Source organism: Tachyglossus aculeatus, chromosome 10, assembly GCF_015852505.1.
Source record: "Tachyglossus aculeatus isolate mTacAcu1 chromosome 10, mTacAcu1.pri, whole genome shotgun sequence".
In the NCBI taxonomy this organism is placed as follows: Eukaryota; Metazoa; Chordata; class Mammalia; order Monotremata; family Tachyglossidae; genus Tachyglossus; species Tachyglossus aculeatus.
The window spans coordinates 21,221,716-21,245,945 of NC_052075.1; the positions used below are offsets into that span (position 1 = coordinate 21,221,716).

Genomic DNA, 24,230 nt, shown 5'->3' on the forward strand with positions numbered 1-24,230 from the left:
CAGGACTTGGAACTGTTTACGCTGAACAGAGACAGTAGGAGCTGAATGCTAAAATGTTTCAAGTTCCTCTCATTTTGATCTCTCCCAAATCCTTAGTACAGTGCTCTGCACAGAGTAACTGCATACCATTGATTGTGTAGTGCTCAGAGACTATATAGTCACAAGGAGCTTCTCAGATCAGGGACCCTGGCTGGAACACGGAACATGACAAGGCACTTGTTAAGCACTTACTATGTGCCGGACACTGCACATAGGAGGAGCAGCATGGCATAGGTCATGGGTTCGAATCCTGGCTCAGCCACTTGTCAGTCGCGTGACCTTAGGCAAGCCACTTAACTTCTGTGCCTCAGTTACCTCATCTGTAAAATGGGGATTAAGACTGTGTGCCCCACGTGGGACAACCTGATCACCTTGTATTCCCCCCCAGCGCTTAGAACAGTGCTTCACACATAATAAGTGCTTAACAAATACCATTATTATTATTATATTGGATAGAGCACAAGCCTGGGCAGACTTGGGGATAAAGTTCAGGCTTGGGGAACAGAGGGAGGAGCCTCGCTATATGGGGAGCCTGACGCTTCCTGAAACATAGGTTCCTACGATGGCTAATCAATCAATCAATCACTCATTCATGTTTACTGAGCACTTACAGTTTGATGAGCACTGTACTAAGCACTTGGGTGAATACAGTAAACTTGTACTCCCCTCCTACCTAGAATGTGAGCCTCACGTGGGACAGGGACAGTGTCTGAACTTGATTAATTTGTATCTACCCCAGTGCTTGAAACACTGACATGTGTCTGTTTATTGTTATATTTTACTCTCCCAAGCACTTAGAACAGTGCTTTGCACACAGTAAGTGCTCAATAAGTACGAATGAATGAATGAACGTATTATGCCCTAGTGGAAATCAGGATAGTGAGAAGCAGCATGGCTTAGTTGCAAGAGCCCGGGTTTGGGAACCAGGGATTGTGGGTTCTAATCCCGGCTCCGCCACTCATCAGCTGTGTGACTTTGGGCGAGTCACTTAACTTTTCTTCTAGACTGTGAGCCCACTCTTCTAGACTGTGAGCCCACTGTTGGGTAGGGACCGTCTCTATATGTTGCCAACTTGTACTTCCCAAGCACTTAGTACAGTGCTCTGCACACAGTAAGCGCTCAATAAATATGATTGAATGAGTGAATTTTCTGTGCCTCAGTTACCTCATCTGTAAAATGGGGATTAAGACTGTGAGCCCCATGTGGGGCAACCTAATTACTTTATATCTACCTCAGTGCTTAGAACAGTGCTTGTCACATAGTAAGCACTTAACAAATACCATTATTATTATTATGACGATGATGATGACTGGTTGATTGGAAAGGCTGTGCTGTAATATCCTCTGTGCTGTTCTCCAGGTCTGCTTTTCGGAAAGATGATTTTAGTTGCTCCCTGAAGCTTCTTGGGTCCCACATTTTTTATTCCTTCGTTGTTTTTTTCCATACTTCTCAAATGCCGAATACAGAGCATCGTTCCAGTAAATGCTACTGCTAAGTAGTAGTTCCTGAACTGGAAGGGTGAATCATGTTCAGTGGAACTTACTGGATTCCAGCATAAAAAAACCAAAATACTTTATTCCTCTAACCCAAGTTGTTCTTTTCCCTATTGACAGTGTCCATTCCATGGGAAGATAATTCCTCGGGATGAAACTGGGGATCCCACTGACCCAGAAGACAGAGCCAGAGAGGAAAAGAAGAGATTTGAGAAGCAGGCAGACCAGCCAGGTTGGTTCTGTGTGGAAGAGGACTGAATTAGTCTTAAACTTGGGAAGCAGCACGACATAGTGGGTAAAGCATGGGCATGGTAGTCAGAAGGTAATGAGTTCTAATCCTGGCCCCGCCACTTGTCTGCTATGTGACCTTGGGCAAGTCATTTCACTTCTCTGGGCCCCAGTTCCCTCATCTGGAAAATAATAATAATGATGGTATTTGTTAAGTGCTTAACGAATGCCGTAAAATCTATTTATATTTGTAATAAATGTATTTATTTCCCACGAAAGACAGAAAACTAGAATTCTCTCACAGGACTAGTTTCAATAAATCCCGAAAGTGTAAGTGCTATCTCTCAACCCACTGAAGATGGTTTTAAAATATTCTTTTTCAGTTTAGTGAAATGTATGTTTCTGGTTGAGATGGGATACACTTTTGTGAATGGATAAGTACTATTATTTAGGAAACTACTTGCCAAGAGTGAGTGCATTTCTGGGTTTTGGGTGAGTTAGACATAAATTATCATCATCAACAGCAACAAAAGCAATTTTCTAAGCAAATGATACTGTCTTGTAGTCACTGTGCAACTCCTTAGGAAGATTAGCAAAGAGATCCTTATAGAGAGATTGGAACATCCCTTTGTTTTATTTTGATTTTGTAACATCTACTCATCAGTGCCTTGATACATGATGCCAAATATTTATTTTATTGGAAAGGTTTTATCCGGAAGATCTGCTTGAAGGTGGGTCTTCAGTGAGATCTGCTTTGTCTTTCAGCTCTTTGGGAAGAGAGATCACATTTTCAACGCTATAAATGATATAATGGCAGAGGAAAGCAATAAGGATCCAGGAAAATAATGTAGCTCACGTGAGCAACTGCCCGACATGTTTTTTTTTTTAGAAAAAAAACAACAGTGCCACTATCTGATCTTGATTTGTCATAATTAGAGACCACTCAGGTTGTGCCTCTTAATGCTCGAGGTGAAAATATTAGATTTTAGCCAGATGCCCGCAGATTGGTAGTGCAGGCTCTTCGGGCCTGAAACAATGAATCATGAGGGATTACCCTGACCCACTAATCTGCAGTGTTCATCCTTTTCCAATAGTTCGCACACGGGAGCAAATTAAGTGCCTATTTTTTGTGTCAACCCTGAAGAGTATCTGGTTTTTCAGCCCTTAGTGACTTGTTAACAAACAGGTATCAGGACAAGCTGGTGAAGGCAGCCCGCTGGCCAGTCAGATGTGAAATAGCATCTCTTTACTAACTACAGTATCGATTCCCGCCTACCCTTGCAAACTCTGTAATTTTCTTTTCCCTGCTGCTAAACTCAGTAACAATGTATGAAGAGCTTTAAGGGCCCATCAATGCTCAAAAAGCCTGCTCTTCCCTGGCATTCTATTGATTCTTTTCAAAGGCTTTTAAATTGCTCCTTCATTTTACTCAAATGCTCATTTCATCTCTACTGGATGCCAGCATTTTTTCCTTGTGTTTAAACAATTGCTCCATTCACTGGGTTCCTAAAGTGTGACGCCTTCTTATTACTGGGAGATAAACTGTTTAGACAGTTTTCCTTAATCTTGGATTAATCGTTCCTGTATCAGAATTGGGCTGCTCCGTATTCCCACACTTCAAAATATAAAGTTGGTGAAGTCTCCTCCGTCGAGTGGCTTTTTATTTCCTCCTCCCTCATGCTTCCAGGGTTTTCCTTCCTTCACAACTTCAGTTTTTGTCCTTTTGTCTGTTTAAATCTCCTGAATTTCATGCACCTGAGTTTGATTTATTTTCTCTCACCAGCAATCTCAATATAAGCCAGTCATGAGTGTGTTTTTTATTTAGTGCCCCAAGAACCACAGCATCTTTCACACCCGAAAAGTCAGTGACCGGATCTTCTAGGTACCCTTTTTAAAGTATCTACAAATTCTTAAACTTTAATATTTTAACCTAGCATGAAGAAATTAAATCCAGTCAAGGGTATTTATTGAGTGCTTACTGTGTGCAGAGCACTGGACTAAGCATTCGGGAGCATTCAATGCAGTAAAGCTGGTTGACACAATCCCTGCCTATAAGGATCTTACAGTTTACAGAGGAAGGCAGATGTTAAAATAAAATAGGGGAAACAGAGTATAAGGATATGTACTTAAGTGTCGTGGGGCTGGGGTGAAAAGTGCATAGGCAACATTGTGGGGAGAGCAGTGAGGGGAAACGAGGGCTTAGTCAGGGAAGGCCTCCTGGAGGAGGTGTGATTTCAGGAGGTTTTTTGAAGGTGGAGAGAATGGTGGGCTGTCGGATATGAATGGGGAAGGAGTTTCAGGCCAGAAGGAGGATGTGGGCGAGAGTCGATGGAGGGATAGATGAGGTCAGGGTGCAGAGAATAGGGTGACATTAGAGGAATGAAGTGTTCCCGTTGGGTTGTAGTAGGAAATCAGTGAGGTAAGGTAGAAGGGAGAGAGCTGGTTGAGTGAATGCCTTAGAGCTGATGGTAAGGAGTTTCTGTTTAATATGGAGTTGGATGGGCAACCATTGGTGGTTTTTGAGGAATAGGGATAAATGGACTGAATGGTTTTTCAGATAAATGATCCAGGCAGCAGAGGGGAGAGACAGGAGGCAGGGATGTCAATGAGGAGGCCGACGTAATAGTCAAAGTAGCATGTGATAAGTGGTTGGCTGGAAAGGAAAAGATGAATTCTAGAGATGTTGCGAAGGTAGAATTGACAGGATTTCATGACAGATTGAATCTTGCGGGTTGGATGAGAGAGCTGAGTCGAGGATAATGCAAAGGTCATGGGCTCGTGTGGCAACGTGGATGGTGGTGTTGTCTGCAGTGACAGGAAAGTCCAAGAGAGGACATGATTTGTGTGGGAATAGGAGGATTTCTGCTTGGGATATATTAAGTTTAAGGTGTCAGTGGAACATCCAAGTAGGGATGTTCTACCGTGGCTCAGTGGAAAGAGCCCGGGCTTTGGAGTCAGAGATCATGGGTTCAAATCCCATCCCTGCCAACTGTCAGCTGTATGACTTTGGGCAAGTCACTTAACTTCTCTGTGCCTGTTACCTCATCTGTAAAATGGGGATTAAGACTGTGAACCCCACGTGGGACAACCTGATCACCTTGTATCCCCCCAGTGCTTAGAACAGTGCTTTGCACATAGTAAGCGCTTAACAAATACCATCATCATTATTATTACTATTACTAGATGTCCTGGAGGCAGAAGGAAATGTGAGACTGTGAATAGGAGAAAGGTCAGGGCTAGAGAGGTAGATTTGGTAATCATCCACATAAAGATGGTAGTCGAAGCTGTAGGAGTGAATGAGTTCTCTGGGGGAGTGGGTGTAGATGGAGAATAGAAGGGGACCCAGAACTGAGCCTTTAGGGACTCCCACAGTTAGAGATTGGGAGGCAGAGGAGGAACCTGCGAAAGAGACTGACATTGAGCAGGTAGAGAGAGGAGCAGAACAAGGAGAGGACAGTTGTAGGTGAAATCAAGGTTGACTAACCTTTCCAGGAGAAGGGGGTGGTCCACAGCATTGAAGGCAGCTGAGGGGTCAAAGAGGATTAGGATAGAGCAGAAGTCATTGGATTTGGCAAGAAGAAGATCAGAGGTAACCCTTGGAGAGGAATAGTAGGATGTTGGTCAGGGAGAGAAGAGGGAAGGAAGTAGTGGTTTGATAAGATGAGAAGGAATGAGGTCACAGGTGGATGGGGTAGAATTCAAAAGGAGGCAGGAGATAACCTCTTGCGATGCCACTTGGAAAAGGGGGCAGACTGAGGAACTGATTGGAAGGGGGCAGGGGCGATTTTAGAGACCAGGCATAATGGTTTCAGTGTATCAAGAACTACATGGCCAGGTCATTAGGGGCAAGAGGAGTGGCGGGGGTGGGGAGAACAGGGGGCTTAAGAAGAGAGTCAAAAGTCTAAAGGAGCTATCATGGACATTGAGCGTGGGAGTTAATAACGATAGGGAAGTATTGTTGCGGGGCACAGGAGAGGGCAGAGTTAAAGCAGATGAGGGTGAGTGAGATGGATGAGGTGGGCCTGGTGGCTGGGTTGGCTTTCGCCACCAGTGCTTCCGCAGCTCGAGCACAAGAGCAGAGGAAACGTCCTGTGGAGGTGATCCAGGGTTGCAAGTTGGAGGTACAAGACTGATGGGGGGACAGGGGAGTGAGGGAATTGAGCTCAGGGTTGAGGGGTGGGTTTGTGTGTCAAGAGAAGGTAGGCTGGGTAAGGAGACCAAATTGGGCAAGGTGGCTTTGGGCAGTTGGAGGGGGTCAAAAGATGAGAGGTCTCAGTGGGGAAACAGGATAGATTAATGAAGAGGAGAGTTGGGGAGTGAAGGCAGGTCAGGAGGTTGTGGTCCAACACTTCTCTTTCTTCCCAACCTCCCAAGGGGGTCTCATCACACTATCAGAGGAGAGCCATACTCTCCTCAGGAAACAGGCTTGTGTTTCGTCCCTGAACAGTAGTGCAGTTCTCCAACTCATTGCTCTCTCCAGCATGCTGGGAAACTGCCACTGGGAATCAGCATGGCCTAGTGGCTAGAGCCTGGGAGGCAGAAAACCTGAGTTCTAATCCCAGCTCCACCACTTGTCTGCTGCATGATCTTGGGCAAGTCACTTTTCTTCTCTGGGCCTCAGTTCCCTCATTTGTCAAATGGGGATTAAGGCTGTGAGCTCTGTGTGGGACAGGGACTGTGTCTGACTGGATTATCTTGTAACTATTCCAGCACTTAGTATGGTGCCTGGAACACAGTAAGCACTTAAATGCTGTTGTTATTATTATTATTATTATTATTATTATTATTATTATTATTACTGCTGCAGCCCTCCTAGCAAATTCCTGTGAATACTCACTCATTCTCCCATCCCAGGCTGCGCTCTGGACACAAACTCCCATACTTATTCTCATCTACCAGAAGTCATGGAAAGCAGCATGGCCTAATGGATAGAGCCCGGGCTTGGGAATCAGAGGACCTGGGTCCTAATTCTGACTCTGCCATTTGTCTGCTGGGTGTCCTCGGGCAAGTCACAACTTCTCTCGGCCTCAGTTACCGCATCTGTAAAATGGTGATTGAGACTGTGAGCCCCATGTAACCCGTGAACTGTGTCCGACCTAATTAACTCGTATCTATCCAAACGTTTAGAACGGTGCCTGGCACCTAGTAAGCGCTTAACAAATACCGTAGAAAAAGAGTCTGTGGAGGGAACTCTACTGACTTTCTGAGAGCTCATTTATCCCAACCATGGCAGGGAGAGTATAGCTCAGTATTTATCCCACAGTCTGTTCTAAACTGTACCCAAGTGTGAGTGGGTTTTTTTAGCAGCCTGTTCACTTACATTCCTAGTATATTCCTGGTTTGATTTTTGTAGTATGTTTTTCATACACACCACAGCTCCAGGTGCTTGGAGAAGCAATCTCTTCTCTCTTTATGGACATCATTTGAGAGCACTCAAGTAGAATTTCAGAATGCTGGCTTTTCACTGACTACATTTTTGTAGTTGTCTATTCAGATTTGTGAAACAAGGTATTGAATTCTCTCCTGTTTGATTGTAAGCTCCTAGAGGGAAGGAGTTTTTATTTTATTTTGTTCATTTTTCCTCAAGTGCCTCACTTAGCCCTCAGTAAGTACACACTGCTGCCCGGATTATCTTTCTACATAAATGCTCTGGGCATGTCACCTCAAAAATCTCCAGTGGTTGTCTATCATCCCTTGTATGAAGCAAACTCTCCTTCCTCACTATTGGCTTCAAAGCTCTCCATCACCTCGCCCCCTCCTACCTCACCTCCCTTCTCTTCTTCTTCAGCCCAGCCCGCACCCTCCGCTCCTCTGCCGCCACTAACCTCCTCACTGTGCCTCATTCTCGCCTGTCCTGCCATCAACCCCTGTCCCACATCCTACCTCTGGCCTGGAATGCCCTCCTCACATCCGCCAAACGAGCACAGTTCCTCCCTTCAAAGCCCTATTGAAAGTTCACCTCTTCCAGGAGACCTTCCCAGACTGAGTCCCCCTTTTCCTCTGCTCCTCCTCCTCTCCCCATTGCCCCAACTCCCTCCCTCTGCTGTAACTCCCTCCCCGCCCCACAGCACTTGTGCATATATGTACATGTTTATTATTCTATTTATTTTATGAATGTGTATATATCTATAATTCTACTTATTTATACTGATGCTATTGATGCCTACTTGTTTTGTTGTCTGTCTCCCCCGGTTCTAGACTGTGAGCCCCGTTGTTGGGTAGGGATTGTCTCTGTTTCTTGCTGAATTGTACTTTCCAAGCGCTTAGTACAGTGCCCTGCACAAAGTAAATGCTTAATAAATACAGTTGAATGAATGAATGAATGTCAATTATGTCCTTCATCTTTGAAAATTATGGCAATAATAGATATTTATCTAGAAATAGGTACATTTGTCTGTATATGTGTGTGCATCCATATATGCTGTGCCTGATTAGCCCCATTTTCATAATCTTTGTACATCATATCCACCTTTGAATAGCCTCTGCTTTGGCAAATCCAAAATCATTGCTAAGAAAAGCAAATACAGATGTCTATCTAGAAATAGGCACATTTGTCTGTATATATGTATGCATCCATTTATGTTGTGATAGCCCCATTTTCATAATGTTTGTACATTAAATCCACCTTTGAATAATCTCTGCTTTGGAGAATCCAAAATCATTGCTAAGAGAAGCAAGATCCCAGGAATTAGATTTTCTTGTAATTTTAAAGAAAGAAAATAGTTTTAAGTGCTTTTAAAAGAGTTAAAAAGGAATACTTAAAGTAAAAATAAAGGGTATTTTAAAGTTTAATCATGAAGCCCCCTTTTCCCTCATTCTCCTTTGTCACAATGATCCTGCAAAATTCAGTAGGAAGTTGAACCAGATTGAAAACTCCAACAATAAAGCACCCTTGCAAATCGGTTTGAAAACAAATCACTAGTCCTCATTTCCCAGCCCTCCTACCTCCAGGTATTGTAGAGGCAAAGAAATGAACTGGCCCGAATTGTTACTTGCAAGGCAATAAAGGAGATTGATCATATTTAGGACTGCTGATTTTAAAAGTAACTTATCCTAGTGCTTAGCTTTGCTACTTAGTTTTTGACTTTCATGATGTTGCTTCATTTTATTCCAAAGTCTTCTCGTCTACAGAAAGAGAATAGGTTCATTATCCTGTACCTACTTTATTGGGGTGATGAGATTTAAAAAAATGTGTGTGAAACAGTGCTTGTTCAGCTCAGTTGAATAACAGGAGAGCGATTGCTGCAGTTTCTTATTAAAATGTATTTTCTTCTAATCGACAGAATGGCAGGACCCTGAGTTTATGAGAGAGATTGAAGCAGCCACTGGAGTGGATCTTGGCTCTGCCAGATACAGCAAAAAAGGAGGAAAGGGCAAAGGGAAGAAGAAGAAGTTCCCTAATCTCACTGATCTAAAACAGCAAGCAAATACATCACGTTCCAGAATCGAGAAAAAAGTCTTTAACAAGTAAGATTTTTTTATATATATAAAGGCTTTTTGTAAAATGACATTTGTTAAAGCGCTTCCTATGTGCTAGGCACTGTACTAAATACTGGAATAGGTACAAGCTAATCAGGTTGGACACAGCCTGTGTCCCACCTGGGTAGTAGCAGTGAAAAGCTCACCTCTGTAGATTAAAATAGATGTCTACTGTGTCTGCCAACTCTGTTGTACTCTCCTGTGCGCTTAGTACAGTACTCTGCACACAGTAAGCGCCCAGTAAATACCATTGATGGATAGATTGATGTAGCTCACCTCTGTAGATTAAAATAGATGTCTACTGTGTCTGCCAACTCTGTTGTACTGTACTCTGCACACAGTAAGCGCCCAGTAAATACCATTGATGGATTGATTGATGTTCCTTCTCCTCCTTATTTCCCTCGGGACTGCCGTGGTCTTTTGTCCCCAACTCTGTATGATACTTCTGCTGCTCTAATACCAGAACCCCTCAGTTGGCAGCAGCCTGTTTACTGTGAGGACACATTCCACACGAAGGTGACAAGATAGATGAGAAGAGAGCATTATTTGTTAAAAGAAAGAAATTGTTCACCTGTGGCCCAGTCTCCTGGCTTCCTAAAAAAAAAAAAATAGTACTATGTTCCAGGCACTGTATTAAGCACTGGGGTGGATACACACAAATCGGGTTGGACACAGTCTCTGTCTCACATGGGGCTCACAGTCTTAATCCCCATTTTACAGATGAGGTAACTGGCTACAGTATTTTTTCAATTAATCAATCATAATTATTGAGCGTTTACTTCGTACAGAGCACTGTACTAAGCAGTTGGGAGAATACAGTGCACCAGAGTTGGTAGACACGTTCCCTGCTCACAACGAGTTTACAGTCTAGAAAAAATTGTTTGCGCTGGGCGTAATAAGCCACAAAGCAGTGTCTCTTTAGAAATAAGTTTCAAATATTTTTCTCTGCTTGATATTACGTTGAGATAACTCATGCTGTAACTGAAAGTGTTCACTCTCGATCATGGAATGTCCCCGTGTCCGTGAAATTCTCGTATTATCTGATATAGGTTGGAGGATTCAGTTAGGCAGTTAAGTTTGAATAATTGGAATTTCACATCTTCCTTCACAAAAAAATTAAAGGATGTTTTTAGGTAGTCACTCTCAATGCCACTGATTTTGAGTCAGTGACTGTATGTTTGTGTGTTTGAGGGTGGGTGTCAGGCTTGGAGAATCAGACGTGTCATGTTTTAGTGGTTTTCACAGTTTTCGGTACTGGGTAAGATGATAATTTTGGTTCTTCGTAACAGCCCCAAATAATAATTTGAAATGTCCAGGTGATGAACTCAGGCTCCAGGGGTGCCAATAAGTCTATGTGAAGCATCATGGCGTAGTGGATAGAGCATGAGGCTAGGAATCAGAAGGACCTGGGTTCTAATTCTGGCTCTACCACTTGTCTACTGTGTGACCTTGGGCAAGTCACTTAACTTATCTGTGCCTCAGTTACCTCCTCTGTCAAATCGGGATTAAGATTGTGAGCCCCATCTGGGACAGGCACCGTGTCCAACTCGATTTGCTTATGTCCTCTTCAGCACTTAGAACAGTGCCTGGCCATAATAAACGCTTAACAGATATCTCAGTTGTTATAATTCTCGGTGCGTCAGTTGCTTCATCTGTAAAATGGGTGTTAAGACTGTGAGCCCCATGCGGGACAGGGACTGTGTCCAACCCGATTAGCTTGTATCTACCCCAGCATTTAGAGCAGTGCTTGACCCATAGTGAGCGCAAAACAGATACCATTTTTATTATTATTACGTGACGTTGGCCATAGACTGAGTGGGTACTCATTTCATCAGCAATATCGCACAGCCCAGCAGAGCAGTGTAAAGCTTGCAGGGCACAAGAGCCTCGGCCACTGAAGACTCCCTCTTCTCATCTCAATTAGATAGTATTTATAAGTGCCCAGTCACATTCTTCCCCTCTCAGGATGGTACCTGGAGAGCTTCCAGTATTCTACGAGTCTCAGCCATGGGAGGGAGAGCAAAGCAGAGGCCTACCCATTCCACTCCCAGCTTGGGCAGTGGCTAGTGAGTGGAAGGCAATCTGCTACAAGTCAAAACTCACCCATCATCATCATCAATCGTATTTATTGAGCGCTTACTGTGTGCAGAGCACTGTACTAAGCGCTTGGGAAGTACAAATTGGCAACATATAGAGACAGTCCCTACCCAACAGTGGGCTCACAGTCAGCAGCAGCATGGTAGAGAGTCAAAGGCGGCGACAAGAGTTGACTGCACAGAAGAAAGCGATGGTAAACCAATTCTGTATTTTTACCAAGAAAGCTCTTCGGATGCACTACTAGAACGATCGCAGGTGGAGGTGAGGCGTTCTGGGAGAGACGTGGGACAACCTGATCACCTTGTATCCCCCCAGCGCTTAGAACAGTGCTTTGCACATAGTAAGTGCTTAACAAGTACCGTCATTATTATTGCAGCGCTTAGAACAGTTCTTTGCACATAGCGCTTAATACCATCATTATTGTTATGTGTCCATGTAGTCGGTATCGGTCGGAGATGACTCGATAGCGTAAGACAAGACAAGTCACTTTCTACTTTATTCTGACAAGACGAGAGCCACACTGATCCCGTTAACTTTTCCGTCAGCTTTGGTGAATTAAGGACACTGTCCTCGAGGCGCTTATTACAGAACATTGACTTCTTTATTTCACAACATCGACTTCTTTAAAACCGGGGCAGAGCCGATCCTTATCGGATTCCTTGGAAAACATCGTTAGGCATTCCCGTCCATTTTCCGCAGACCCTCAAGTCCTCGGGGTGTGGTGGGGAGGCAGTAGTTTGTCGCGTCACCCAGGAAAGAAGAGGAAGCCTTTTTCCATCTTCAGCCCCTTTCCAAGCTCACTCCGCCCTGCTCCCCAGTAATGGTAGGAAGCTCTGTTGTTGGAGAGGGGCTTGCCGGCCCAACTGTGGGATTCTCCAGGGCGTTGCAGAGGGGACGGTGAGGAAATCACTTGGTGTCCTCCCAACTCAGTGCCTGGCAAGAGTCTGCTTGCGGAGCTAGCGGCCCCGGGCTGCTGAATTTGCTAACTTCCTCGGAAGCCTGAAATGGAAATACTGACCTCTCGTGGGCACTGAAGCCCACCTGACACTTTCCTTAGAGGAGAGGGTCATTAACTCATCCCGTGTTCCGACCAAAGGTCCTCTGAGGAGTGCACACCTGACTGGCTGCCTGCTCTGCTGTTTAGACGTTTTCGATTGACAGATTACCGGCATCCCCACGGGCCTTTCCAACCCCAGGGTGGGATGCCTGCATGTTCGTTTGTAAAGCAACATGGGATTCTCTGGAAGAAGCATCCCTCTGCAATCGGAAGGCAGGGGTCGAGCAATAGATCATTTAGCTGTAAATTTAGCTTCCTGGAATAACCTTGTTCTGTGAGGAGAAGTATGGTATTCAGAAAATTGGGTTCAGAAATAAATCTGAATGAAAGTTCCTTTCTTGGAGATGGAAAAATCTCCAGCTGGCAAGTTAGGCAAGTTGGCAAGTTATGTTGCCAACTTGTACTTCCCAAGCGCTTAGTACAGTGCTCTGCACACAGTAAGCGCTCAGTAAATACGATTGATGATTGATGATGGAGAGTCATCGGAACCTCATAACTTGTCTCCTCCAAGCATAAACCCTCAGGACATACGCATTCTATTCACATAGGTACTCTGGACAATGCCAGTTGCTTGTCTTTTTTAAAAAACAATTGTATTTATTCAGCACTTACTATATGTCGGGCGCTGTTCTAAGCTCTGGGGTAGATACAAGCTAATCAGGTTGGACACAGTCCATGTCCCACGTAGGGCTCAGAGTCTCAATCCCCATTTTACAAATGAGGTAACTGAGGCACAGTCCGAAGTTCAGTGACTTGCCCAAGAACACACAACAGACAAGTGACGGATTCTTCCAAGAATAGGGCTCTACTCTGAAAGGAGTGTGGAAAAAAAACTTCAGTTTGTTTACTCCTGTTCCTAAAACTCTGCTGAATAAAGCTGTTTGTATTACCACATCTCACTAGGTTAACATGACAAATTTATTCTGCCTCATCAGTGCAGTGTTAGCAAGGTTGATTAGCAATTAATCATACCCCGCTCAGTTTTTTTGCCAACATATTCATAAACTTTCTTCCATGACTGTATTTGTGAAAAATACACTTGAGCAATGTACTTATTTTCCTCCGTGGTTTGCTCTTCTTCCAGAGGTGCAATGAAACGAGTAATAAAAGAAATGAATCGCGTGGACCAAAAGAAACACGAAAAGTTTGCCAACCAATTTAACTACGCATTGAATTGAATTGGTCAAAAAGAAAACACCGGGAAGGAAAAAGAAGCAGCCCGCGGCCATGTGAATATAGAGACTTCCCTGGGACTTTTCTAGTAAAATGAAAGAATTGAACTATGCACTTTTACATTATCTTTCCTAATCATCATATCAGCTTGTTTCATCTGTTAACTTATTAAGATTTGATAACGAACATGGATTTTAGCAATAACAACAAGGCTGTACATAATTGTGTGTATTTAGCATAAATTGGTAACTACTTGGATTTGACACGAAATATAATGAGTTTTACGGCATGAACATATTCTAATTAAAATGCTCAGGGTTTTTCTTTCTTTAATGGACTGATGTAATTTTCTCTCTACTGCCTTTGGGGCCAAGAGCTTTGAAAATTTGCCCTGGTCCCAGTGTTCCTCAGCAGAGGTGTCAATCTCAGGCAATTGTGTTGGTTTAAGAAAAAAAAAAAAGCAGCACTTAAAAACCTGGCTTGTATTAAGCCTCAAAAGCCTGCTTAAATTTTTGGAATTGGCATAAGCATTCTAACAAATGATAGGCTGAAGATTTCTCAGAGTAGTCACTTCGATTTTCATATTGTAAGCTCCTTGAGGGTAGGAACTGTCTTTTTCTTATTGTATGTTCCTAAGCACCTATTTTACTGTTCTAAACACAGTCAACACTCAAAGCTATTGAGGGTGATGAGACCTTTTTGAAGACTACAATATTTCCAGTCGTTTTGCCGTTGAATAGATATAAGGACATCCCAAAGAGTATTATTCAGAGCCAAGTTCGTTATTGTGATTTTTTAAAAAAATGTGTTTTATTGAATATTATTATTACGGGCGTTATCCTTTTAAATAAAATCCCTGATATTTAAGGTTGTTTTACACTCCCTACTGTAGACATTCAGACCGCTTTTATAAATTAAATGTTTCAGTCTCCAAAGTTGGCTTTGGGTAGGAGTTTTTAATCAACACTTAATTGACAGGTTTTGTTGTTGTTGTCTTATGCTGTCGAGTCGTCTTGGACCCACAGTGATGCCATGGACACATCTCTTCCAGAATGCTCCACCTCCATCGGCAGTCGTTCTGGTGGTTGGGTCCATAAAGTTTTCTTGGTAAAAATACGGAAGCGGTTTACCATTGCCTCCTTCCGCGCAGTAAGCCTGAGTCTCCAACCTTGACTCTCTCCCATGCCGCTGCTGTCCAGCACAGGTGAGTTTTGACTTGTAGCAGATTGCTTTCCACTCCCTAGCCATTGGGCAAGCTAGAGATGGAATGGATATGCCTCTACTTGACTCTCCCTCCCTTAGTTGAGACTGGTAGAGTACTAGAAACTCTCCAGGTGTGACCCTGAGAGGTGAACAGTTTTTACAAGCTAGAATTCTAGTTGTCCATATTTGACATAAGGTCATGTAAAGCTATAGCAATTCTTGACTTGGCATGCGTATGTTTGCCGCAAAATCCTCATAGTTTATCTTGAAGTGGTTGTCAGCCTTAGATTCTTTCAAAGATTCTTACAGATATTTAGAAGCAGGAATTCCTGAAAGTTGCAACTGAAATTTCAAAGATGTCCAGGGGGAATTCTTTTCAGGGTTTGGTGGTATTAAGCAAGCATAATATTGTTTAAAGTCTTTTGACCCAAATTCTCAATCAATCAGTGGTATTTATTGAGTGCTTACTGTGCATAGAGCAACGTACTAAGCATTTGGGTGAGTAAAATACAAGAGTTGGTAGACATGTTCCCTGTCCACAGCAAGCTTCCATTCTAGAGGGGGAGACATAGAGGACTTGATTCAGTTGTATTTATTGAGTGCATACTGTGTGCAAAGCACTGTACTGAGCGCCTGGGAGAGCACAATATAACAACAAACACATTCCTGACTTCACCCTGTTCCCAAGTAGACGCACACTGCCGATCCAATGGTTTAGCATTAGCTTGTCCCTTCAGGGCACGAGAGAGTCCCACTGCCTCAATTTTAAGCCCACACTCTGCTTCTGCCACCACCCTCCCTTTCCCCCCCCAGACTGAAAGCCACCTTCGGGCATGACTGGATGAAGCCCACCTCCCCTCCTCTGGCCACAGCACTCCACCAGAGAAGCAGCATGGCTCAGTGGAAAGAGCCCGGGCTTTGGAGTCAGAGGTCATGGGTTCAAATCCTGGCTCCACCACTTGTCAGCTGGGTGACTTTGGGCAAGTTACTTAACTTCTCTGGGCCTCAGTTACCTATCTGTAAAATGGGGATTAAGACTGTGAGCCCCCCGTGGGATAACCTGATCACTTTGTAACCTCCCCAGCGCTTAGAACAGTGCTTTGCACATAGTAAGCGCTTAATAAATGCCATCATCATCATCATCACCCCCACCCTATAAGCAAGGCTTAGTGGAAAGAGCTCAGGCCTGGTAGTCGGAAGGTCCTGCGTTCTAATCCTGGCTCTGCCACATGTCTGCTGTGTGACCTTGGGCAAATCGCTTCACTTCTCTGGGGCCCAGTTACCTCATCTGTCAAATGGGGATTAAGATTGTGAGCCTCATGGGGGACAGGGACTGGGCCCCACCTGCTTAATGTGTATCTACCCCAGGGCTTAGAACAGTGCTCGGCACATAGTAAGTGCTTAACAAGTACCATCATTATTATTATTATTATAACGGAGCCTGCAAACCTGAAACCTGGCATGGAGTGGCAAGCGGAAATGCCCTGCCAGAGTGGATAGACTGGCTTGCCCTGCTCACTGGACTCTGCCCACGCTTAGCTGGGAGGGCATGGGGATGGTGATCACATCCTCCCTAAAGAATCAATCAATGGTATTTATTGAGCACTTGCTGATTCGTCTATGTGTTTTAGATCTGCATCCTCTGGACATTGATATTTGCCCCAACCCCGCAACACATGTCCATAGCTTTAAATTGCATCCTATAAATTATTTATTATGAATGTCTGTCTCCCCCTCCAGACTGGAAGCTCATTAGGGGCAGGGAGCGTGTCCACTAATTCTGTTGCAGTGTAGCCTCTGGTTGGGCAAGACACAGTATGAAGAGCATTGCAGAAGCAGGGAGAAAGGAGCACCACGAGATGCTCTCTCTCTGGCCCGCAGCCACGTGGAGCATCTCCCTCCTCACTCTCTAAGCTTTTTCTCTCCTAATATAGTGGTATTTGTTACGCGCTTACCACGTGCCGAGCACTGGGGTAGATACAATACGAACAGTTTGAACACAGTACTTGTCACACACAGGGTTCACATTCTAAGAAGAGAGAGCGAACAGGTACATCAAACAGATTTCCTCATCTGAAGCAAAGTTAAGCGACTTGCACAAGGTTACACAGATGACAAGTGGTGAAGCTGAGATTGGAACCCAGATCTCCCAGCCCCACGATCTTTCCACTAAGCCACGCTGTTTGTCTCAGTCGTTTATGTTAAGAGCCACGGCTTCTAACCAGAATGAGGTTGGGGGCAGAAAATGAGGGGGTCACTTGTTTCCTCATGCCCCTCAGCTCTGACATTAGCTCTGTCTCTCACCGGAGAGAGAAATAGCTAGTTAGAGTAGAGATTGAGCTAGAGAACTGTCTCTTCTCTAGCAGAAAAGAGAGATCGAGCTAATTAGAGAACTGTCTCTCCCTTCTCACCACTCTTCCTTCATGATGCTCTGGGATTTCCCCTCCCTGACTGGACTCTGTTGGTCTGACTCTCCACCCTCCCTCCCTGCTGCTGTCTGTACCCCTGGCCCCAGTGTGGAGCCAAGAGAACTACTGGAGATGGAGAGGGAGAGACAAAGAAATTTTGAGAAACATCGTGGCTTAGTGGAAAGAGCCTGGGCGTGGGAGTCAGAGGTCGTGGGTTCTAATCCCTCTTCTGCCACTTGTCAACTGTGTGACTTTAAGCAAGTCACTTCCCTTCTCTGGGTCTCAGTTCCCTCATCTGTAAAATGAGGATGAAGTATTTGAGCCCTGAGAGACACCCTGATTACCTTATATCTATCCCAGTGCTTAGAACAGAGCCTTGCACATAATAGGTGCTTAACAAATGCCATCAATATTATTATTATTAGAGAGAAAGAGAACAGAAAAGAAAAATAGAAATAGAAAGAGAGAGACTGATTCATTGCACTGCACTGTGGCTTCTCTGGTCCTGGGCAGCTGAAGGGTGAAGAGACAGAGACCAGATGGAAACAACTCTTTCACCCCTCTCCTAAGAATAAGAGGCCTTTCCTGACTATGCCCTCATTTCCTCTTCTCCTACTCCCTTCTAAGTCACTTGGATTTTCTCCCTTTATTCACCCCTCCCTTAGCCCCACAGCACCTATCTGTATCTGTAATTTATATTAATCTGTAATGTATCTGTCTATTAATCTGTAATCTATAATATCTGTAATTTTTATTAATGTCTATCTCCTCCTCTAGACTATAAACTCATAGTAGGCAAGGAACATGTCTAGCAACTCTATTTTATCATACTCTCCCAAGCCCTTAGATACAGTGCACGCAGTAAGCGCTCAGTAAATATGATTGATTGAAATACCATTGATTGACTCTCCCCCTTCCCCTCCCCTCTTCCCAGGTCTCTCTCTCTCGCTCTCTCTCTCCCTCTGTCTGTCTGTCTCACCCTCTGTCTCTGTCTCCCTTTCCCTCTGTCTCTCCCTCTCTATTGGTCTCTTCCTCTGCCTCTCTGTCCCTCTCTTTCATCCCCCTCCCAGCCCCACAGCACTTGAGAAGTAGCACGACTTAGTGAATAGAGCCCGGGCTTGGGAGTCACAAGGACCTGGGATCTAATCCTGGCTCCACCACATGTTTGCTGGGTGACCTGTGGGTAGTCACTTCTCTTCTCTGGACCTCAGTTGCCTCATCTGGAAAATGGGGATTAAGAGTGTGAGTCCCATGTGGGACAGGAGCTGTGTCTAATCTGATTGATTTGTATCTACCCCAGTGCTTAGAACAGCGCTTGGTACATAGTAAGCACTTAACGAGTACCATATCTGTAACATTTATGTTAATGTCCGTTACCCCTTTGGACTGCCAGCTAATTATGGGCAAGGACTGCATCTGTTGTATTGTTATATGGTACTCTCCCAAGTGCTTAGTACAGTGCTCTGCACACAGTAAGTGCTCAATAAATGTGATTGATTGACTGACACTCCCATTTTCTCTGCCCTGTCACTTTTGGAGGTCCATGTCGGGGCAGGGAGCCAGGAGTGGTGCAGAGCTGAGCTGACTCCTAGACTGTGAACCTGTTGTTGGGTAGGGACCATCCCTATACGTTGCCAACTTGTACTTCCCAAGCGCTTAGTACAGTGCTCTGCACACAGTAAGTGCTCAATACATACAATTGAATGAATGAATGAATGAGTGGGAGGGGCAGGTAGAAAGGAGCGAGAAGGAGGAGGTTGAAGAGGAGGATGGTCGTCAGAGCGGACCCCTGCCTTGTCCCTAGCCCCTCTCCAGAAAGAGCCTTTGCCACAGCGGCTAATCCGCATCAAATGGGAAGAGGAGGGCAAATGCCTAGCAAAGCTGGAGAAGCAATATGAGACCCCACTCATATATGCCAGGAAATGCTGTATGGCCAGAAGCAGTGTTGCTTGGTGGGTAGAGCACGTGCTTGGGGATCAGAAGGACCTGGGTTCTAATACCGGCTCCGCCACCCATAGTAAAAATAATAATGATGGCATTTGTTAAGCGCTTATTATGTGCAAGGCACTGTTCTAAGTGCTGGGGAGGATATAAGGTGATCAGGTTGTCCCGTGTGGGGCTCACAGTCTTAATCCCCATTTTACAGATGAGGTAACTGAGGCCCAGAGAAGTTAAGTGACTTGTCCAAAGTCACACAGCTGACAATTGGCGGACCCAGAATTCAAACCCGTGACCTCTGACTCCCAACCCTGTGCTCTTTCCACTGAGCCATGCTGCTTCTCACACACACATCTGCTGTGTGATGTTGGGCAAGGCACTTCACTTCTCCAGGCCTCAGTTACCTCATCTGTAAAATGGAGACAAGACTGTGAGCCCCACATGGGACAGGACCTGCGTCCAACCTGATGAACTTGTATCTACCCCGGCGTTTAGAACAGTGTTTGGTACATAGTAAGTGCTTAACGAATACCATAAAAAATGGAAGAACGTTTCTTATTAATTTGATTGGCCAGATAACTGGGTTGAATGTAAGCTTGGCAATGATTTAACAAGGTGGTATATTTGTTGCGCTTATTTGCAAGGCTGTTTTAAGAGAAAAAAATTGGCTAACTTTTATTCCTCACCAAGTGATTCCTTTGGTGTGGTTTCACTAAGTGCATTAGTGATTCCACTAAGCAGCATGGCATAGTGGAAAGAGCACAGGCTTGGGAGTCAGAGGACGTGGGTTCTAATTCCGGCTCCGCCACTTGTCTGCTATGTGACCTTGGGCAATGCATTTAACTTCTCTGTGCCTCAGTTACCTCATCTGTAAATGGGGATTAAGACTCTGAGCCCCACGTGGGACAAACTGCTTACCTTGTATGTACCTCAGTGCTTAGAACAGTGCTTGGCACCTACTAACCGCTTCACAAATACCATCATTCATTCAATCGTATTTATTGAGCACCTACTGTGTGCAGAGCACTGTACTAAGCACTTGGGAAGTACAAATCGGAAACATATAGGGATGGGCCCTACCCAACACCGGCCTTTTATTATGCTATTGATACCTGTCTAATTGTTTTGTCTTGTTGTTTGTATCCCCCTTCTAGACTGTGAGCCCATTATTGGGTAGAGACTGTCTCTAGCTGTTGCCGAATTGTACTTCCCAAGCACTTAGTCCAATGCTCTGCACACAGTAAGCGCTCAATAAATATGATTGAATGAATGAAATAGGGTGGGTGGCTGGTTCCCAAAAAGGAAAGAAAGGATCCCTGGCTGTAGGACAGTAAATTGGAAGAGTTTTAGGGTAAACCTGGCAGTTTGGGCTCCCCAGATTCTGTCCCTGGTGTAGGGGACAGAGCACGGGCTTGGGAGTCAGAAGGCTGTGGGTTTTAATCCCGGGTCCACCACTTGTCTACTGTGTGACCTTGGGCAAATCACTTCCCTTCTCTGGGCCTCTGTTACCTCATCTGTAAATTGAGAATTGAGTTTGTGAGCCCCACGTGGGACTGTGTCAACCTTATTTAATAATAATAATAATAGCTTTTATTAAGCACTTACTATATGCAAAGCACTGTTCTAAGCGCTGGGGAGGTTACAAGGTGATCAGGTTGTCCCACGGGGAGCTCACAGTCTTAAGCCCCATTTTACAGATGAGGTAACTGAGGCCCAGAGAAGTTAAGTGACTTGCCCAAAGTCACACAGCTGGCAATTGGCGGATCCGGGATTTGAACCCATGACCTCTGACTCCAAATCCCGTGCTCTTTCCACTGAACCACGCCTCTTCTCCTGCTTATAACAAAGCTTATTACAAAGCTGCTTATTTCCTTGGACACCCCAGCGCTTAATACAGTGCCTTGCACACAGTAGGACTTAACAAATACCGCAATTGTTATTCTTATTGTCACTAAGGCAATTATTAAGATGGACTAGCTGATCTCTTGGTGTCCTGTTCAGCTCTGGGACTGTACATTTCTGGTTAATAATGATAATAATAATAATAACAACAACAATACCTCTAGATTGTGAGCTTGTTATGGGCAGGGAACATATCTGCTAATTCTGTTATATTGTACTCTCCCAAGCATCTAGTACAGTGCTCTGCACAAAGTAAGTGCTCAATCAATACCATTGATTGATCCCTAATAATAATGGTGTTAAGCACTTATTATATGCCAAAGCACTGTACTAAGCACTGAGATAGATACAATGCAATGAAATTAGTCAATGGTATTTGCTGAGTGCTTACTGTGTGCAGAGCACTGTATTAGGCACTTGGGAGAATACCATACAGCAGAGTTGGCAGGCATGTTCCCTGCCCACAACAAGCTTACAGTCTAAAGGGGAAGATAGGCATTGGTAGAAATAAATAATAAAATAAATGATAATAAGAAATAAATATCACAGATGCAAATCCCTTTCCCTCTTGGGGCTCACAATTAAGTAGTACTTGGCACATAGTAAGCACTTAACAAATGCCATTATTATTATTATTATCAAGTAGGAGGGAGAACAGATATTTAATCCCTATTTTACAAATGAAGAAACTGAGGCACTGAGCTACTAAGTGACTTGCCCAAGATCATACACCACAGGCAAATAGCAGTCGGGAATAGAACCCAGGTCGTCCATCTCCCCAGCTCATGGTCTTTCCATTGGGCCATACTACTACCTTTGTTCCTTGTGACTTGTATCCTTCTTTTTAGTTGCAAGGCTCAGGCCTCTTTTCCTGCCTCCAGAATGCTCCCCACATACCTAGTTAAATGCCTTGGCCCTTTGAGTTAGAATATCCTGACTTCTGGAGCCAAGGGGTTAAGAAATAAGCTTATTAAAAAGTGTTTCAAAGTGGGGCTAATTAGCTTAGTCCTAATGAGTAACATTAGGCATAGAGCGCTAAGCAGTTACTTCAAAGGGGCTGTTGAATAACCATTTCCCTGGACATTCTAATTTGCATAATGACAAGGTGGTGGCATTCCATCCTCCATTAATTTGCTATATTTATAATGCCATTAGAAAGTTTTCTTATTCTTGTACACGCTGAAGGCTTTATCGGAAGTGAGTGATTCTGCAACCCTTTCAAATTGCTCTCCGATAATTCCTCTCCCCCTCCCCACTCTTTAAAAGTGCATTTTGGGGCAGAAGCATGAGTGATTCTACGGAGCTTTCAAATTGCTCTCCAATAATTCCTCTCCCTCCTCTTCCTCCCCTTCAAAGAGCATTTTGGGTAAGTAAACTTCCCGGAAATCCTGAAATCAGAATGTTTTTGATCCTGGGTATGGGATTACTGAGTTGACAGATGAGTCTCTGGAAGGAAAAAAAAAGTAATCAAAATAATGCTGCAATCTTAAAGACACTTCTGAAAACTACTGAGGTGCATTCAACTTCAGAGAGGGGTGTTTTTTAAGGTAGAACATTATCCTTTGCAAATCTAGAACCCGACTGCTGCTTCCCTGGTCTCCCCTGCGCCTCTAATAACAATAATAATTGCGGTATTTGCTAAGCACTTACTATGTGTCAGGCACTGTACTAAGCCGTGGGGTAGATACAAGATAAACAGGTTGTCCCAAGCTGGGCTCACAGTCTTAATCCCCATTTTTTACAGATGAGGGAATCGAGGCACAGGGAAGTAAAATGAATTGCCCAAGGTCACATAGCAGATGAGTGGTGGAGCTAGGATTAGAACCCAGGTCCTTCTGACTCCCAGGCCTGTTTTCTCTCCACTAGGCCATGCTGCTTCTCTAATTTTGCCCTAAATGTAACTTGAAGCCAGGTCAAGTTGTCAACGTACACGCCAACGTCTTTTTTGAATTGCAAGTGGTTTGGCCATTGAAATCTTCCTGTGTAAAGTGCCCATGGAGAGAGCATTTCTACAGAGCCTCTAATTCTCCCAAAGAGTTCCCTTCCATAGCTTACTTTTTTATGGTATTTGTTAAGCACTTGCTATGCACCAGGCACTGTACTAAGCACTGGGATAGATACAAGCTAATCAGGTTAGACCCAATCCCTGTCTCATATGGGGCTCACAGTCTTAATCACCATTTTACAGGTGAGGTAACTGAGGCACAGAGAAATGAAGCGACTTTCCCAAGATCCCCCAGCCAAGTGGCAGAGGTAGGATTAGAATCCAGGTCCTTCTGACTCCCAGGCTGTGCTCTATCCACTGGACCACGCTGCTTCTTTAAAGTGTCACAACAGTCAGAGACTTTGATGAAGTTCAGTTTCCCTGTATGTCACTTTGGCCCAGAGTTATTTGAGAAGGATTTATAATAATAATAATGTTGGTATTTCTTAAGCGCTTACTATGTGCCAAGCACTGTTCTAAGCACTGGGGTAGATACAAGGTAAGCAGGTAGTCCCACATGGGGCTTATAGTCTTCATCCCCATTTTATAGATGAGGTAACTGAGGCCTAGAGAAGTTAAGTGATTTGCCCAAGGTCACACAGCTGACAGGTGGCGGAGCTGGGATTAGAACCCATGACCTCTGACTCCCAAGCCTGTGCTCTTTCCACTAAGCCCCGCTGCTTCTCTATTTGAAGATAACTGGAGAAATGGTCCCTTTCAGAGAACAATAACGCCCAAGAGGTTTAAAGACCTTTTCTTCTGAAAAGCGCCAACTACATTCATTCCAATTATTTTCTTTATCTTACCACTGTCCTTATGAGGCATGGAGCAGCATGGCCTAGCATGGCTATAGACACATTCCCTCTAGATTGTAAGCTCATTGTGGGCAGGGAAGGTGTTTATTGTTGTGTTGTACTACCCCACGTGCTTAGTACAGTGCTCTGCACACAGTAAGTGCTCAATAAAAACAATTGACTGACTAATGGAAAGAGCACCAGCCTGGGAGTCAGATGACCTGGTCCTAATCCGAGTTCTGCCACTTACCTGCTGTGAATGACCTTGGGTAAGTCACTTCACTTCTCTCTGCCTTGGTTTCCTCATCTGTAAAATGGGAATCAAATCCCTGACCTCCTTCCCACTTAGACTGGGTGTACCTCAGTGTTTAGTACAGTGCTTGGCACATAGCCTTTAACAAGTATCATTATTATAATCATCCCCATTTTACAGAT

The 24,230-nt window shown here is 44.3% G+C and overlaps 1 protein-coding gene and 2 non-coding genes across 4 annotated transcripts in view; 2 read left to right on the top strand and 1 right to left on the bottom strand.

The window, feature by feature from the left end:
- Positions 1-14,491, top strand: part of UVSSA (UV stimulated scaffold protein A) — a 98,750-nt gene extending 84,259 nt beyond the window's left edge. For both annotated transcript variants that reach the window (XM_038753217.1, XM_038753218.1), the window contains exons 12-14: positions 1,653-1,764; positions 9,044-9,227; positions 13,478-14,491. In XM_038753217.1, coding sequence (XP_038609145.1) covers positions 1,653-1,764; positions 9,044-9,227; positions 13,478-13,571 — 390 coding nt within the window. In that variant the 3' untranslated portion in view covers positions 13,572-14,491. The remainder of the gene's footprint in view (positions 1-1,652; positions 1,765-9,043; positions 9,228-13,477) is intronic.
- Positions 11,195-11,332, top strand: LOC119933832. Its single transcript, XR_005452701.1, has one exon. It is a non-coding gene; the product is annotated as a small nucleolar RNA SNORA7 (small nucleolar RNA).
- A 289-nt stretch (positions 14,492-14,780) lies between the features above and the next one.
- On the bottom strand, positions 14,781-14,918 carry LOC119933848. Its single transcript, XR_005452718.1, has one exon. It is a non-coding gene; the product is annotated as a small nucleolar RNA SNORA7 (small nucleolar RNA).
- Positions 14,919-24,230: the final 9,312 nt, after the last annotated feature.